The 18,613-nt window shown below is 43.8% G+C and overlaps 1 protein-coding gene across 1 annotated transcript in view; it reads left to right on the top strand.

The window, feature by feature from the left end:
- MAP1B (microtubule-associated protein 1B) overlaps positions 1–17,645 on the top strand; it is a 123,872-nt gene extending 106,227 nt beyond the window's left edge. Inside the window, exons 5-7 of the mRNA XM_006900038.1 lie at positions 6,900–13,395; positions 16,020–16,258; positions 17,490–17,645. Of these exons, the coding sequence (XP_006900100.1) occupies positions 6,900–13,395; positions 16,020–16,258; positions 17,490–17,645 (6,891 nt within the window). The remainder of the gene's footprint in view (positions 1–6,899; positions 13,396–16,019; positions 16,259–17,489) is intronic.
- The last annotated feature ends 968 nt before the right edge of the window (positions 17,646–18,613 follow it).

Genomic DNA, 18,613 nt, shown 5'->3' on the forward strand with positions numbered 1-18,613 from the left:
GTTGTGTACTGTCAAGTCAGAACCGACTCATAGCTGACTCCCAGCAGGTTCTCAGAGACTGGAAATCACATGCAAGGAGACAGCCTATCATTTGATCGTCCCATGGAGCAGTTGGTGGATTTGAACCGCATACCTTTGGGATTGCAGTGCAGTTCTCACTAAGCAACCAGATCTCCCTCTGTAGCATATTAGCAGTACATAAAGCCTAGAAACTAGGTAAGTGAGCTGAGGGAGAGAAATGTCTTAAGAATAAGGAACCCATAGCTAGCATTTAGAGGTTCAGACTAGGATGGTGGGAATTCCAGCAAGGAAGCTTATTCCAGGTTTTTTGATTCAAACTGGACACCACTTTCCAGAAGCCAATTGGCCAGGCTAGTATTGTAAAAATTGGTGAAATGTTTTAACTGTCAGTGGATCTTCTCTGACAGCCATCTGAAAGTAACTGAAGCCGCCTAATCATGATAAAATATTAACTGGGAGAGGATGCTGGTTTTGAGATACTCTACAATTTACACAATTTTGTGTTCCCTTTAAGGGGGAAAAGAAATAATTACAGAAGTATCACTATACAATAAATACAGAAGTTTGCAAGGGTACCATCCCTGTGAGAAGCCTGAAAGCTGCAGTTTCTATAGCTTTATAATAAATTTGTTTGACTCTCAATCAAAATCATAGAGTCTTTTCTGTGGGAATTGTTGTTAATTCAATCCTGCACGTTACTCAGCTTGTTCACGGGACCTTTCATTTATCCATTTCAAACACCATCATGTTAGAACAGCTTAGCTGTCATCCAGTGTTAGGTGTTTTTAGAAATGTCTTCATTCTACCACCTCCCATTTTGCTATTCATCCTGTTTTCCTGCTGCCCACAGATTTGGTAAATATTTCTTTACCAATTTTATCTGAGTCAGTCCTATGAAAGACAAAAATGAGCCCTGAGGCTGGTCATCACAGACATTCCTTCATGTGTCCGTTAAGCGGCACTGTTTCTACGTGTAGTACTTAATGGTGTGAACCCTTAACTTGGTCAGCTTCAAGCTGAAAGACTGGAGGTTTGAGTCCATGAAAGAGAGGTGATCTACTGAGAATTCAGCCACCAAAAATCCTGTGGAACATAGTTCTGTTGTGTCACACACAGGGTCACCATGTGTGTGAGTTGATTTTGCAGCAACTTTCCCCCGGTTTTTAAAACATTTCACGTTTGTGTGGTGTTAGATGTCATCAAGTTGTCTATGACTCATAGCGACCCTGTGAACAACAGATCTGAACCTTGCCCTATTCTGTACCATCCACGTGATCCGATAGTTCAAGCCCACTGATTCTGTATAGTGACTCTGTCACTGTGAAGATCCATCTTATGGAGAATCTTTTGGCTGTACACGACCCAATTTCACTGTTACACTATACTGAAGTCCTTGTAAGTGCCTTGCTAAAATCCAGAAATAAGCTGTCTACTCTATTTCCTCATTAACCACACAAGTAACCTAATCACAAGAGAAAAATGTAGTTAGTAGCCCGTGGTTTATGAATTCAAATCTTATTTCTTTGATTCCATCTGCAGAAAAACCATTTATTTCTTATCTCTTGCTTCCTCTTCCTGCTTGGCTGCATTTAGTAAAGAAATGTAATTAACAAAAAAGATGTATCTTTGCCCCGAAGCAGTATTTCTTCCAGGCATGGCATTCATCCATCTTTATAAAAGTCAGAGAGGGTACCAGTCAATGTGCGTAGGAAATAAAGACTAGCAGGCTTTCATCATATCTTAAGAAGCCACTCTCAGAAGACAAGGTGCATTGAACTGGCCAGATTGCTTATTGGTCCATTTGTGAGGCTTTTGGTTTTCTTTATATTGAAGTATAACCCATACTGAATTCTATATATAGTCTGTGATGATCTTCAAGCCAAAATCAGCCAAGTTCTCTTGACTTTCAGCAAACAGATTTGTATCATTTGCAAAATGCAGTTTGTTAATGTGTCTTCCTTCGATCCTGATGCTACATGTGAGGTAGCAAGTCACATGTGGTTCTGAGATTGGAAACATTCAGGGTATAGTTCTTCAATCAGGACAGACTCTTCTTTTTAAAAAAAAATAAAAAAATTATTATTTTATGCGTGTACCATCAAATCAGATCTGACTGGTACGGGAGGAGATTGCCCCTCCTTCTCCAGCTGAGTATCTGGTGGATTTGAACTGCATACCTCTGGGGACAGACTCTTCTTAAATGTGTTCATAGGCAGGCTTCTCTGACTCTTAACTTCTTGGATTTAAACTCTTCACGACTTGGGGCAAGTGCAACAAAGCTCTTTTCATTCTTCCAGTTATGTCCTACCCCTTCTCCACCAGTAAACCCAGGCCTAAAGGTGCTCAGCTCTCTCTCCGTCAGGGATCCACAGAGGTGCCCCATGTACTCTGTCTCATACTGGTCTCTGTTTCTCCACCACTTGGGATGCTGCTACTGTTGGTGGCCATCTCTCTGTCTCACTCTGCCACTTTAACTCTGATCTGTAGAGGAATCTCTGGCCCAAAGGGTATACTGCCCTCTCTTCTCCTTTCTTGATAGCAATGGCATCCCCATTTTCTGCCTTTGGGCATGCCCAGTCTAAACCTGGTAGAATGGTAAATCTGATCAATCCTCATGCAAGCACTTTAAACACCTTATTTGCACTGTTTTGCACCCAAAGGGCACTCTTTATCTTCTTTTGATGTCAGTCAGTCAAACGATCCTCCTGACCAATCACAAGCATGTAACATGTAACATCTGCATAGTCCTACCTAGGCATGTGGTGAGCGCTGTACCAACAATGGCTAGATAAACTGTAGTGGATAATCCACAGTAACACATAAGGTTTTTACACTGAGACAATTATTCTCGGCAGCTCCAAGGACTTACAAGTTGTTTTTTTCTCTTCCTCCCATCCTCCTCTCTTTCCTTCTTGGCTGGCCATCTCCAGCCCTCATCTCTGCATTTTTGCCTTCCCATGCACACTGTGCTGCTTTTTTTCTCATCTCTGAAAAGAAACCTCCCCAGCAGGGCTGACCTTTTTTCTATTTCTCTGTGTGTGTCATGAGTTTCCATCTGTCAACCTGTCTTTGTTGTTTTTTCATTACCCATGATACCTCAGAATGTTCTGCAAACATTTTTTCTTTTTAAACAGGGGGAATGGTGCTCATACAATCATTTTACAGCCGCCCATAGTACAATTGATAAGATGGAAAGTACAAAAGTATTCTTCAAACTTTTTACCTTCTTTAAGGTAAAAGGGGTGTGTGTGTGTGTGTGTGTGTGTGTGTGTGTAGTGCTATAGAAGGAGAATTGACGCCTTTGAGCTGTAGTGCTGGAGAAGAGTATTGAATGTACCATGGACTGCCAAGAAAACAAATAGATTCATCCTAGAGAGGGTTAAACCAGGCTGCTCCTTGGAGGCAAGGATTCTGGGACTTCGCCTGACATACTTTGGACATGTTGTAAGGAGAGACAGGTCTTTGGAGAGGGACATCATGCTGGGCAGAGTGGAGGGACAGCGCAGGAGGGGACCCTTTATGAGATGGATTGATTCGGTGACTGGGGTAATCGGGATGGGTGTGTCAGAGGCAGTGTGATTGGCACAGGATAGAGCAGGGTTTAGGACTGTTGTACATAGGGTCGCTATGAGTCGGAAACGACTCGACGGCACATAACAACAACACAACAACATATTATAGTATATTAATTATATTAATTCTATTCTATTTATTCTATTCTATTCTATGCTATCCTATCCTATTATTATATTATATATCATATTATAAAAAGAATGAATAACAGAGTACCTCCTGCCCTGTCTGGTTACACCCTTGGGATGCAGTTTGAGGCCATCAGCAGCTCTGTGGGAAAAGGATGAATAATCTCCTCCCATGTGATTAACTGCCTCTGAAAACCCACTGGAGGGTCAGCTATGGACCGGTTCCTCCTCTACAGTACATAACAACAACAACAATACACCTAAGCTAGGGTAGAATTTTTAAAAATTCATTTTAAACATTTCACAATTTAAAGATTAAACTAAGTTATCCTGGATTTTTTTCTCTAAAATGTATTGTGTAGTTGTTGTGGTGGTGGTAGTGGTGTACCATCAAGTTGGAACCACCCATAATAGACCCTCCAGCAGGTTTTCAGATGCAGTTACTCTCAAGAGAGGAGATTGCCCAACCTTGTCTTACGGAGCAGCTGGTGGCCTCGAACAGTGGGCCTTCGGTATTTCTGGGCAGCACCTTGCCACTAGGCCACCAGAGCACTTTAAAATGTATAACATAATAGTTACATAGTCAAATGAATATGTGAATAATTAGAATTGAGAGAATCCCAGTTATGCTGTTAAAATGATAAAGGTCTGTGATACTTATTGGGCAAGAGATGGTATTTTGTGCTAATGTTTGTTTTGACCAGCACATTGAACAAAGGCTTCACCTAAGAATAGTTACTTATAGTTACTATTTATTCTATTATTATTATTATTATTATTATTATTATTATTATTATTTTTGTGTGAGTATACTGTCAAATCAGATCTGACTGGTACAGGAGGAGATTGTCCCTCCTTCCCCAGCAGAGCATCTGGTGAACCATGTACCTCTGGGATTGTAGTTGCAGCTCCTTGCCACTAGGCCACCAGAGCTCCCCTATTTATTCTTTCTAGTCCAAAATTCAGTACTTTTCTCCAGCACCACAGTTGAAAGGCATCAATTAATCTTCTGTCATTTTATTCATTGTCAGCTCTCAGCAGCATAGAAAGTGATTGAAGAGACCTGAATAAGGCATACCCTAGTCCTCATACTAACATCATTGCTCCTTAATAATTTGGAGAGGTTCTTGACTGAAGACTTTCCCAACACAATACATCTGTTGTCTAGGAAGCTGTAAAATTAAATCCAAGGAAACTGACTAAAGGCTTGCTATTTTGTGGCCCCCCCCTATAAAATTTTATACTTAAGACTAAATAAAAATGGCATTCTGCAATGAAATGTAGGAAACGTCCCAGTCTCTAAGTAACACACACACACACACACGCTTAAGGCCTTAGAATAGTGATATTCTGCAGGGCTGTGTGGGCAGAGTAAAATCACTCTGGTAGTAAAAGGTAAGGGTTCAGTCCAGGGCATCAAACTGATTTGAACCAGTTTAGGAATTTGGGTGGAGGAGAATAATAATTGGAATGGAAATTACTGTGGAAGCCCTGGGATAGAAGTCCTAGAAAAGGCTAGTGAACTCTTTCAGACCCCAGATGTGGGAGAGTGGATTATTGCCAGGAGAGTGGAGAGTGACAGACATTCACAATGGTGCGGTTGGCTGCCATCTTTGAGCAGGGCATTGTTGTTTCCACCTGTGCTTGTTAAGAGATTTGGTTGCTATGCACAGTGTGTGCTGTCCCTTTTTCCCCTCCAAGAGAGATAATAATGTTTCTAACAAGGCATAAACCTGCAATTTTCCCCATTCCACTTATTGTCCCAGTTCACCTGCACTTTTCAAATTCATGTCCATTTTAGTTTTGCTTCATCAGCCATGGCTGAATAGGAGGAACCAATTCACATCCTGATTCAGACCTGCTGGCTTGGTGAAGCTTACCCTAAATGAAACTTTTTCTTAGCCTTTTCATCATGTACCATAAAATGCCCAGAGCCTTTTTCAACTAGAAACTCTCACCTGACTTGGGAATTTTGAAGAAACAAAAAAAAAAAGAAAAGAAAGACAGGGGTTCCTGGTATGATTCTCCCTTATTTACTAGGCTAGAGCCAGAAAACATAGCTATATACCCAAGTGGGGAGAAAATACCTTTCAATTAGCTGTAATCTTGGTTTTATTTTTTATTTACTTTATCACCTTCTCATCCTATAAGAAGTACTAAACAGTGTACATTGGAAACCATTTCAGCTAAATTTGATCTTCATCCTTTAACACCTCACTTTCAATTAGAAGGATGATAGTTGTGAAAGAACATGCTGTATCACTCTGTATTTAAACATAAGCAAACAAGAAGTGAACTTGGCCACTTTCTTATATAATTAGCTCACTCTTTAATGAGGTCAACAAAAGCATCTGTATTTGCAAAACTGCCTTTTAAATCATAGTATGAGAATCTTCTGGGTGAACTACTCAAGTTTCAAATAGTGTGAACTGATGCCAGAAACAGGTAATTTTGCAGTAATGGCTAATCCATAACTTCCTGTCTCCCAGGGGGCAAAAAAAGGAAAAACGAAGCCAAGCCTTTTATATCCACCAAAGTGTAAAAGGAGACACCAGCAAATATCCTGTTATCTAAATACCTTTAATGTGTCATCAAGATTTTTTTCTTTTTCAAACCCAGAAGAATAAAAGAAAATATTCTGTATTATTGGTGACTAGTTCACACAGCCTTCCCCTTTGATAGCTAAATCTTTTTTTAAAGAGTATCTTTTCATGGTAAGCATGGATATTCATGGTGATATTCACAGTATTCCATCATTGATGCAGAATAAGACAGGGCTCAGATCTGTTGTTTATAGGGTTGCTCAACTTGATAGCACCTCACAACAACAATAACAACATCATTTGTGTGACATAGACCCTGATGAATCAAGTGGCACTGGACTCAGAGTCAGAGCAGGAGTTCTGGTCATGAAGAGCCTCAAGTTTGCTGGATCAGAGGAAGGAGAAGCAGTTCCAAAAGAGAGGCTGGTGTTAGGAGTGTAGTAGGAGGGACTTAGGATATATGTCTTGACTATTCAATATGGAGGCAGTTTGGCATCAAATAGCATCACTATACAAGTGCATGAGCCATGTAAGAATCCAGCCACACTCTAATATCTAAAATTAGGTAAAGGTGTTGGATCAGGGATGACAATAGTCACTTAAACGCTTTTTTTGTTCTTTTTTAAAATCTCAGATTGGGGAGTTACTGAGCACCACCCATCCAGCCAACAAAGCCAGTTTAACCCTGTTCTGTCCTGAAGAAGGGGACTGGAAGAATTCCAATCTCGACAGACACAATCTCCAAGATTTCATCAACATTAAACTCAACTCAGCCTCTATACTGCCCGAAATGGAAGGACTCTCTGAGTTCACTGAGTACCTCTCTGAGTCGGTGGAAGTCCCGTCTCCCTTTGACATCCTGGAACCTCCCACGTCCGGGGGCTTTCTCAAGCTGTCCAAGCCCTGCTGTTACATCTTCCCAGGAGGGAGGGGTGATTCCGCACTATTTGCCGTGAATGGATTCAACATGCTCATCAACGGAGGATCCGAGAGAAAGTCTTGCTTCTGGAAGCTCATCCGACACTTGGACCGAGTGGACTCCATCCTGCTCACCCACATTGGGGATGACAACCTGCCCGGCATAAACAGCATGCTACAGCGAAAGATAGCGGAGCTGGAGGAGGAGCAGTCCCAGGGCTCCACCACCAACAGTGACTGGATGAAAAACCTCATCTCCCCCGACTTAGGGGTTGTGTTTCTTAATGTCCCCGAGAATCTAAAAAACCCCGAGCCAAACATCAAGATGAAAAGAAGCATAGAAGAAGCTTGTTTTACTCTGCAGTACCTCAACAAATTATCCATGAAACCAGAGCCTCTGTTCAGAAGTGTCAGCAATACCATCGATCCTGTCATTCTTTTCCAGAAAATGGGAGTTGGGAAACTGGAGATGTATGTACTTAACCCAGTCAAGAACAGCAAGGAAATGCAGTATTTCATGCAGCAGTGGACTGGCACCAATAAAGACAAGGCTGAACTAATTCTGCCTAATGGTCAAGAAATAGACATCCCAATTTCCTATTTAACGTCAGTCTCCTCTTTGATCGTGTGGCACCCAGCAAACCCTGCTGAGAAAATCATCCGAGTCCTGTTTCCTGGAAATAGCACCCAATACAACATTCTAGAAGGCCTGGAGAAACTAAAACACTTGGACTTCCTGAAACAGCCACTGGCGACCCAGAAAGATCTTACTGGCCAGGTAGCCTCTCCTGCGGTGAAGCAAATAAAGCTGAAACAGAGGGCTGATAGCCGAGAAAGCCTGAAGCCAGCCCCAAAGCCAGTCCCAAGCAAAACGGTGCGGAAGGAGTCTAAAGAGGAAACCCTGGACATTGCAAAAGCTAACCATGTGGAAAAGTCACCCAAAGTGGAAAGCAAAGAAAAGGTCACGGTGAAAAAAGATAAGCCATCCAAGCCAGAGGTGAAGCCTTCAATGAGTGAAAAGGAGGCACCCAGCAAGGAAGACCAGCCCTTGGCGAAAACCGAGGTGGCTGAAAAGCAAGCCACGGACGTCAAACCCAAAGTCACCAAGGAAAAAGTCCCTGTGAAAAAAGAGACGAAGCTCAAGTCTGAAGAAAAGAAAGAGGACAAGCCAAAGAAGGAAGTGGCTAAGAAGGAGGACAAGACACCCATCAAGAAAGAGGAGAAAACCAAAAAGGAAGAGGTGAAAAAAGAGGTCAAAAAAGAAGTCAAGAAAGAAGAGAAGAAAGATGTCAAGAAAGAGGTTAAGAAAGAAACGCCGCTGAAGGAAGCCAAGAAGGAAGTGAAGAAGGAAGACAAGAAAGAAGTGAAAAAGGAAGAAAAGGAGCCCAAAAAAGAAATCAAGAAGGTCTCTAAAGATATAAAGAAAACATCCACGCCTCTCTCTGAAGCAAAAAAACCAGCTGCATTAAAACCCAAAGTGCCCAAGAAGGAAGAGACTGTCAAGAAAGACGCCCTAAGTGCTGCTGGGAAGCCAAAGGAGAAAGGGAAAATTAAAGTCACTAAGAAAGAAGGCAAGACCACAGAGGCGGCCGCTGCAGCCATCGGCGCCGTGGCCACTGCTGCGGCTGTGTCAGTGGCAGCCGCAGCAACCGGCCCTGCCAAAGAGCTGGAAGCTGAGCGCTCCCTCATGTCTTCCCCGGAGGATCTCACCAAGGACTTTGAGGAGTTAAAGGCTGAGGAGGTCGATGTAGTGAAGGACATCAAGCCTCAGCTGGAGCTAATTGAGGATGAAGAGAAACTGAAGGAGAGTGAGCCTGTGGAGGCCTATGTCATCCAGAAGGAGACAGAAGTCATCAAAGGGCCTGCTGAGTCCCCCGATGAGGGCATCACCACGACCGAGGGCGAGGGGGAGTGCGAGCAGACTCCCGAGGAGCTGGAGCCCGTTGAGAAACAGGGGGTCGATGACACTGAAAAGTTTGAAGATGAAGGCGCTGGCTTTGAAGAATCTTCAGAGACGGGAGACTATGAAGAGAAGGCTGAGACCGAGGAGGCGGAGGAGCCCGAAGACGATGGTGAAGAGAATCTGTGCATGAGAAGCTCAAAGCCCAGCCCCATGGAGGATGAGGAAAGTGCCAAGGCCGAGGCCGACGTGCACATCAAGGAGAAGAGGGAATCTGTGGCCAGCGGTGATGACCGGGCAGAAGAAGACATGAACGAGGCAGTGGAGAAAGGGGAGGCCGAGCAATCTGAGGAGGAAGGGGAGGAAGAAGAGGAGGACAAAGCTGAGGATGCCAGAGATGAGGAATATGAGCCTGAAAAGGTCGAAGCTGAAGACTACGTGATGGCAGTGGTTGACAAGGCCGCAGAGGCCAGTGGTGCTGAGGATCAGTACGGGTTCCTTACCACGCCGGCCAAGCAACCTGGAGCCCAGTCTCCTGCCCAAGAACCTGCCTCGTCCATTCATGATGAGACCCTACCTGGAGGCTCGGAGAGCGAGGCCACCGCTTCCGATGAGGAGAATCGAGAAGACCAGCCCGAAGAATTCACTGCTACCTCTGGCTATACACAGTCCACCATTGAGATATCCAGCGAACCCACCCCGATGGACGAGATGTCTACTCCTCGGGACGTGATGAGCGATGAGACTAACAATGAAGAGACCGAATCTCCATCTCAAGAATTTGTAAACATCACCAAATATGAGTCCTCTCTGTATGCTCAGGAATGCTCCAAGCCTGCTGTGTCACTCAATGGATTCTCTGACGTGTCAAAAACAGATGCCACTGACGGCAAGGATTACAATGCCTCAGCCTCGACCATATCACCGCCCTCATCCATGGAGGAAGACAAATTCAGCAAATCTGCTCTCCGTGATGCTTACTCTGAAGAGAAAGAAGTGAAAGGCAGTGCCACGCTGGAAATCAAAGACACCTCAGCTGTTTTAGATGGAAAACTCAGTCCATCCAAGAGTCCATCTCTGAGTCCTTCTCCACCATCACCTGTTGAGAAGACCCCTCTGGGTGAACGTAGTGTGAACTTCTCTCTGACACCCAATGAGATTAATGTCTCAGCAGAAACAGCAGTCCCATTGTCTCCCGGGGTGACTCAAGAAGTAGTTGAAGAACACTGTGCCAGTCCAGAGGACAAGACTCTGGAAGTGGTGTCTCCATCTCAGTCTGTGACTGGCAGTGCTGGTCACACCCCTTACTACCAATCTCCTACTGATGAGAAATCCAGTCACCTCCCCACAGAAGTCATCGAAAAAACACCAGCAGCTCCAGAGAGTTTTGAATTCGATGAAGCCAAAGATGACAATGAGAGGCCTTCTATGAGCCCGATGGATGAACCTGTACCTGATTCAGAATCTCCTATTGAAAAAGTTTTGTCTCCTTTACGAAGCCCACCCCTAATTGGATCAGAGTCTGCGTATGAAAGTTTTCTAAGTGATGATGGCAAGACGCCTGGCAGGTGCACTGAAAGCCCCTTTGAAGGAGAAGAGGGCAAACGAGATTTCCAAGATCAAATAAGTCCAGTTTCTGAAACACCTTCCTCTGGCCTTTTCCAAGAGAAACAGGAAATGAAAGACACAGACTTTATACCAATAAAGGAAGACTTTGACAAAGAAAAGAAAGCTGATGATATTGAAGCTGTGAGCTCTCAACCAGAACTGGCTTTGGATGAAAGAAAATTAGGAGGAGATGTCTCTCCTACACAAATTGATGTCAGCCAGTTTGGCTCTTTTAAGGAAGACACCAAGATGTCCATTTCTGAAGGAACCGTCTCTGACAAATCAGCTACTCCCGTGGACGAGGGTGTAGCAGAAGACACCTACTCTCATATGGAAGGTGTAGCCTCTGTTTCTACAGCTTCTGTGGCTACAAGCTCATTCCCAGAGCCAACAACGGATGACGTGTCTCCTTCTCTGCATGCTGAGGTTGGCTCTCCCCATTCCACCGAAGTCGATGACTCCCTTTCAGTGTCTGTTGTCCAAACACCCACCACTTTCCAGGAAACAGAAATGTCTCCATCTAAAGAAGAATGCCCAAGACCGATGTCAATTTCTCCACCAGACTTCTCCCCTAAAACAGCTAAATCCAGGACGCCAGTTCAAGATCACAAATCTGAACAATCCTCAATGTCTATTGAGTTTGGTCAAGAATCCCCCGACCACTCCCTTGCTATGGACTTTAGTCGCCAGTCTCCAGATCAACCTGCTGTGGGTGCAGGCGCACTTCACATCACAGAAAATGGGCCAACTGAAGTGGACTATAGTCCTGACTTGCAGGACTCTAGTTTATCACATAAGATACCACCAATGGAGGAGCCGTCCTACACCCAAGATAATGATCTTTCTGAGCTTATCTCTGTATCTCAGGTAGAGGCCTCCCCATCCACCTCATCTGCACACACCCCGTCTCAGATAGCTTCTCCTCTCCAGGAAGATACCCTATCCGATGTGGTTCCTCCCAGAGATATCTCCTTATATGCCTCTCTCACCTCTGAGAAAGTGCAGAGTCTAGAAGGAGAGAAGCTTTCACCGAAATCTGATATTTCTCCGCTAACTCCACGAGAATCCTCTCCTTTATACTCACCTAGTTTTTCTGATTCTACCTCTGCCGTCAAAGAAGACACAGCAGCTTGCCACACTTCCTCTTCTGTCCCAGTGGATGCAGCATCCACAGAGCCCTACGGCTTCCGTGCCTCAATGTTATTTGATACAATGCAACACCATCTAGCCTTGAATCGAGATTTGACTGCCTCTGGCTTGGAGACCGACAATGGAGGGAAGACACCTGGTGATTTTAGCTATGCCTATCAAAAGTCAGAGAAAGCAGACAGGTCTCCCGACGAAGAAGGTTATAACTATGAGTCATATGAGAAAACCCATCGGACCCCAGACGTGGGAGGCTATTACTACGAGAAGACAGAGCGAACCATAAAATCCCCATCTGATGGTGGCTACTCCTATGAGACCATTGAGAAAACCACCAAAACCCCAGAAGATGGTGGCTATGCCTGTGAAATTATAGAGAAAACCACACGGACCCCTGAAGAGGGTGGATACTCATATGAGATAAGCGAGAAAACAACGAGGACCCCTGAAGTGAGTGGTTACAGCTATGAAAAGACTGAGAGGTCTCGAAGGCTCCTGGACGACATCAGCAATGGCTATGATGACACTGAAGATAGTGGCCACACACTTGGAGATTCAAGCTACTCTTATGAGACCACTGAGAAGATTTCCAGTTTTCCTGAGTCTGAAACGTATACCTATGAGACATCTACAAAGACCACACGGTCCCCTGATTCTTCCACATACTGTTATGAGACCACAGAGAAAATCACCAGGACCCCTCAGGCATCTACGTACTCCTATGAGACGTCAGACCGATGCTACACTGCAGAAAAGAAGTCCCCCTCAGAGGCCCGCCAGGATGTTGATTTATGCCTGGTGTCTTCTTGTGAGTACAAGCATCCCAAGACAGAGCTGTCCCCGTCCTTCATTAACCCCAATCCTTTAGAGTGGTTTGCCAGTGAAGACCCAACTGAAGAGTCTGAGAGGCCCCTCACTCAAGCAGGAGGAGCCCCACCACCGCCAGGAGGCAAGCAGCAGGGGAGACAGTGTGATGAAACTCCACCCACCTCAGTCAGCGAGTCAGCTCCATCCCAGACAGACTCAGACGTTCCCCCGGAAACGGAAGAGTGCCCCTCCATCACAGCTGATGCCAACATCGACTCTGAAGATGAATCTGAAACCATCCCCACGGACAAAACCGTCACATACAGGCACATGGACCCACCACCAGCCCCCATGCAAGACCGCAGCCCATCTCCCCGCCACCCTGACGTGTCCATGGTGGACCCCGAGGCCTTGGCCATTGAGCAGAACCTGGGCAAAGCTCTGAAGAAGGATCTGAAAGAGAAGACCAAGAGCAAAAAGCCAGGCACAAAGACCAAGTCATCTTCACCTGTCAAAAAAGGGGATGGTAAATCCAAACCTTCTGCTGCTTCTCCAAAGCCAGTGGGCTTGAAAGAGGCCTCTGATAAGGTGTCCAGAGTGGCTTCTCCTAAGAAGAAAGAATCTGTGGAAAAGGCCACGAAAACCACCACCACTCCTGAGGTCAAAGCCGCCCGCGGGGAAGAGAAAGACAAGGAGACCAAGAACGCCACCAACGTCTCCACATCCAAGTCGGTGAAGACTGCCACCGCAGGTAGGTCAGGAAGAGGTGGGTCCCTTGACAAAGGCCAGGGCAGTTCTGCTTCATTTGGAGAAACTGTCTGTGGCTTTTAAATCTCCCTGCTTGATAATGTGCTAGGGTGATTGATGAAAGAGCACAGATTGGCCTGTACTGTCCCTTTCCTATCCTAGTATCTTGGTCCAGTGAGGCCCTTAGATTCTGAGAGAGCTCAAGAGATGATCCTAATCTGGTTTACATGATGGCATTCTGGGTTTGCATCTTTCTAGAACACAGCAGCTGAAGCTCTATTCAGAGTAGTTTTAGTATCCAAGGTGTGTGCTTAAACCTCCTCTGCCTGACCATGTTGTCATTGGTTTTAGAAACACTGGCTCTAGAATTGAGTTTAGGTGACACAGGCCACAGAAGGTCCAAAAGATGAAGACAAAGACTCTTAAGTCAACCCTGGAATGAGTAGTTAAATGTCAAGATTTACATTCCACTTTTTTTAAAAAATGGAAAAAAAGGCACCAGGCTAGCAGTATTGACCATGTAAAAGCAATGTGATGTTTTATTATCAGCCACCAGATAACAGAATTTCAGTTGGCTTGTGGGCCAACTCAGTTCACTGCCGTTGAGTCAGAATCAACCCATAGCTGATCGTTTATTTCTAAAACAAAATTGAGTTGACTTTTGGCAAGTTCCTCAGTATTTGACATTGAAAGCAATGAGTTGATACTCAAGTTTTATTTATTTTTGGTTTTGTTTGGTTGGGTTTTTTTTTAAAAAAAAGAAAAAAATACAAACTTCTGCACCAAGTCATAATTCTTCAGGAGGTCCACATATAGATATTTTGAGACCTTCTGCTTAGATTCATATAAATGACCAGTTAACCTAGTCCAAAAATGAGTCTAAAGTATCAGGCTATCTCTTACCTTCCAAACACTGGTCACCACCCAGCAAAAAGTAGTCACACAATCGGCACCGTTCACTTATGGTTTGACTCAGTGATGATGGTCTTAAAAACCTTGTGGAGAACAGAAAGAGGGTCTAGCAGTTAGGACCCAGCTCATGTTTTCAGTGACTTTTAGAGTGATGGTTTTTAAACCAATGCACATTGGAATCACCTGGGAACTTTAAGAATTGGTGATGACCACGCCCCCACCTCAGCCGTAAATCAGACTCTGGTGGGGCCGGAGCAGCAGGTCTGTAAGACCCTCAAATGGTCATTTGTGCTTACAGGGTGAAGAACCACTGCCTTCCCATCTTAGCTCTGTTGGAGTTTCTAAAATGCTAAGCTTTCATGGATTTGGTGGGGATTCAAGTGGAGTTGAGGAAGGGATACAAGATCAGTTTCCCTTAATCTGAGTCATTTACAATGAACATTTTCTTTTAACTGACTCAGTATCATCCTCAGTCTCTCTCATGTCTTCCTGCGAGGCATCCTGGATTTGCGTAAAAGTGTGTCAGAGACAATGAGGGTGGCACAAGATAGGACAGAGTTCAGGTTTGTTGATAGCATCACTTTGAATCATATGCAGCTTGACAGCACCTAACAACAACAGTAACAACAACCTTTAATTTTAATGGCTTGTGTTCTCATATCACCCCTGCCCCAGCTTCAGCTTTGGCCTGGGTGGGCTTCAGTACTGGGGCGGCAATGGGGCAAAATGGGAAGTACTGTTGTCAAGCAGAAAAGCTGTCACAAGACCTACTGAGACCACTACCTCCCAGCCTCCAGTCAGAAGAACCTGTGGGATTCAGTTGCAGCAAATTATTCACTCCTCCACCTAATAGAAAACAAAGGGTTGAGGAGCCCACTTCAATAGAACTGGCTGAAGGCCCCTGCTTCCTGGAACAAGTGAGAACACTGGCTCACCAAATAAACTGCAAAAAAAACTCTTGTATTGATCTGAATTCTTACTTTGTTCAGGCTGTTCTGATTTAGACTGAGAATTTTGGTGGTAAAATTCCCTTTTCTTAAGTGTGGTATGTTCTGCTTGATTCAAAAAACCCAGTCTTTTTGAGCCTTCATCTTGTCAAAGCCCTAGCCTTGTCCTAAGGAGTGATGTTTGGCTTTTTAGAGTACTCTGTTGAGGAAAGAACTTCATGGTTCATCAGGCTGGGGTGTAGAGAGCCTTTGCAATCCTTACGGGGTTGAAATCAGATTTATTTATGAGACCAAATTTGAGGGTAAAAATAATCAATTGCTTCTAAAATTGTTATCAAATGAGATCTTAGAGTGGATTAAGAAGGTGCCTTGACTATGATATACTAAATATTGGCGCTTCTCTTGACTTTAAAATCTGTTTCTAGATCCCTTTTCAAATTAAGATGCACATTAGCAGTTTTGTTTTTGGTTTGTTTTTTTTTTTTTACATTAGCAGTTCTTGAAGGAGAAACGTTGCTATCTAGTTTCATCTTTTAGAGGTTGAAACACTCTTCTGATGTGTTCATTCACTTCTCATTTCTTGTGTTGTGAAGGTTAATTACCATGTCATATTTTTTTCAATTGCCATTGTTAAATGTCCCCTATAAGTTATTAGAGGATAGAAATATCCAGTGCCTCTATTTATGTCCTAGAGGGTTTCTACTTGGATGAGCATAGAAGGAAGACTATATATATATTCTTGCTATCTGTTTGTTTTTCTTAACCAAAGGACCAGGAGCCACCAAGACAGCCAAATCCTCAGCCGTGCCTCCAGGTCCCCCGGTGTATTTGGACCTGTGCTACATTCCTAATCACAGCAATAGCAAGAATGTTGATGTCGAATTTTTCAAGAGAGTCAGGTCATCCTACTACGTGGTGAGTGGAAATGACCCTGCTGCCGAGGAGCCCAGCCGGGCTGTCCTGGACGCCTTGTTGGAAGGAAAGGCTCAGTGGGGCAGCAACATGCAGGTAAGAGCACAAGGACAGTGTCTACAGAGCTAATGTAGCTGTGTCCAGAGCAGATCCACATCAAGTGCTCCATGAGTTTGAACACATGACTTAGCTTGAAGGCAAAGTGGCTTCAGCAATCAGGACATGGTCTCAAATACTAGTGCTGGCACCATGATGGCTTTGAAGGTCACTTCATCTTCATAAGGTCATGACTAATTTTATGTGCATAATGGATACTTGCCCATTGAGATTACTTGTCGGGCCTTCAAATAGAGAGAGAGAGAATGAATGAACAAGTGGTCATATTTAAATGTGAAAGCTAGTAGAAATTTACTACTTTGTCTTCTTTCTGTTTCACAAACAGATCAGGCTAGGAATGTAGCATCTAGAAATTGAACTGTCCATGTGAAATTTTACAAAAAGGAACACAGCTGGAGCATTGCTAGAAATGTTCCTCTACAGGATGTTCCCAACCATCTACTTTCAAACACCGTGTCTGGCCATGAATCACCCGGTGTTATTTCAGCTGTATTCTTTCTTTCTCTACATTTTGCTTACATTTCTTCAAAGAACCACATAGTACATTTTATTTTAATAATACGAAACAGAATTATTAGTTGCTTAATCATCTGAGATGTAATGAGAAGCACCCAGTGACCTGTTAATGAATGCTAGATCAGAGTTTCACTCTTCATGTTGTCATCCATGCACCCCACTCCTCCACTCCCAACCACATGCACAAATCAAGGATTCAGACCTTTGGTCAGGATGACATGTTAACTGCACACAATTAGTGGCCTTTCAAAAGGCTTTAAGTGGCCATAATCCTGTGGATTCAACATACATCATCTTTAATGTAGAACTCACCAGTTGTGTTAAAGGAAATGAAACAAATTATACCATAATTGCTATGCTTCTCTTAACACCAAGGCACTGAGAAACTGGCAGAAAAACTGCAGTAAGATAGGTGAATGCACTGATTAGTCAGTAGTTGCTTTCAGCTCCAGCCTTCAGCTCCCCTGAAAAGAAATAATTTATTCTGGCTCCTGGAAAATGGTCCGCATACAAGACGACAGGAAATGTTGCTTTCTTTCCCTTTGTCGTCGCCAAACCTGGCAGTTGCTCTCCTGGTTTGTTTTGTGGTTGTTGTTGTTGTTGGTTTGGTTTTGTTTTTTATTCTGGTTTCTGGTTTCACTCTTAAATAGATTGGGTTTTTTGTTTTTGTTTTTGTTTTTTACTTTCTCTACAGGTGACCCTGATTCCAACTCATGACTCAGAAGTGATGAGAGAATGGTACCAAGAGACCCATGAGAAACAGCAAGACCTCAACATCATGGTTTTAGCTAGTAGCAGCACAGTGGTTATGCAAGATGAATCCTTCCCTGCATGCAAGATTGAACTGTAAAAACCATGGCAAACTACACCATGGGATTTGAACTTTGTGTCCAGAAATTCTTCAATTTGAGACCACCTTTTCTAAAAAAAAGAGAAAAAAAAAAAGTCAATTCATCTACTTAAGTCGCTGAACTATATTACCTGCCAAATGCTATACTGTGTCATGGTGATGCAAGTCACTAATATTTCTCAGTTTTTGCTAATTGCTAAGGGAAGTAACAGTATTCCCACACTAGGGTTCAAATTATTGCAAAATTTCCTACCCCCGTTCATCTCTGCTGAACATTTGGACACCATGCACTAGCAAACCCAACTGACTTCCACTAGGTAGAGGCATTTGTCTTAGAGAGAGAGTGAAAGCTAGAGCAAGAGAGAGTGAGAGCAAGAGGACATGAGCGAGCACACACAGAGAGAACACGGAATCGAGGGAAACAGGATGGGAGCGAAAAGGAATGGAGAGAAGGAGATGGAAGGGAAGGATGTCTGGTGAGATACCCAGAGAGGAGGAGAGAGAGCAGGGTAGGATAAGGTCCAATATATAACCCAGAGGTAGATCTGTATTTTCTCAGGCATAGATATTTTATAGTCTGAATATGAGAAGTTTTCAGTGTATGTCAGTTTGAGTCATCAAAAAAAAAAGGGTCTAACATTTCTAAATTGAGGTGGTTGGAAGAAAACAGAAAGTGCAAAACTTATGTTTGAAGGCATGTAAGGTTTTTCACACCTTAATTAAGCTCCTTCAGTTTGAGGGCTGCATACTGACATAAGACAATGAGTGTAGACTGGACGTGCAAGTGGTTTGAACCCCAATCTCTCAGACTTTGTAAACACACGAGTATAGGTTGATCTAAGGCATGCTCCCAGCACTTGTCCACCCACTTAGGCCACACTAAGTCAATTAACCTGCATGTGTTAACAACCAGTTCCACCCCAATTAACTGAAGCAAATACCAAAGCCGTTGGGAGTACATATGGTAG

This window comes from Elephantulus edwardii, unplaced genomic scaffold (assembly GCF_000299155.1).
Source record: "Elephantulus edwardii isolate Elephantulus edwardi_28Jun2011 unplaced genomic scaffold, EleEdw1.0 scaffold00271, whole genome shotgun sequence".
NCBI classification, from domain to species: domain Eukaryota; kingdom Metazoa; phylum Chordata; class Mammalia; order Macroscelidea; family Macroscelididae; genus Elephantulus; species Elephantulus edwardii.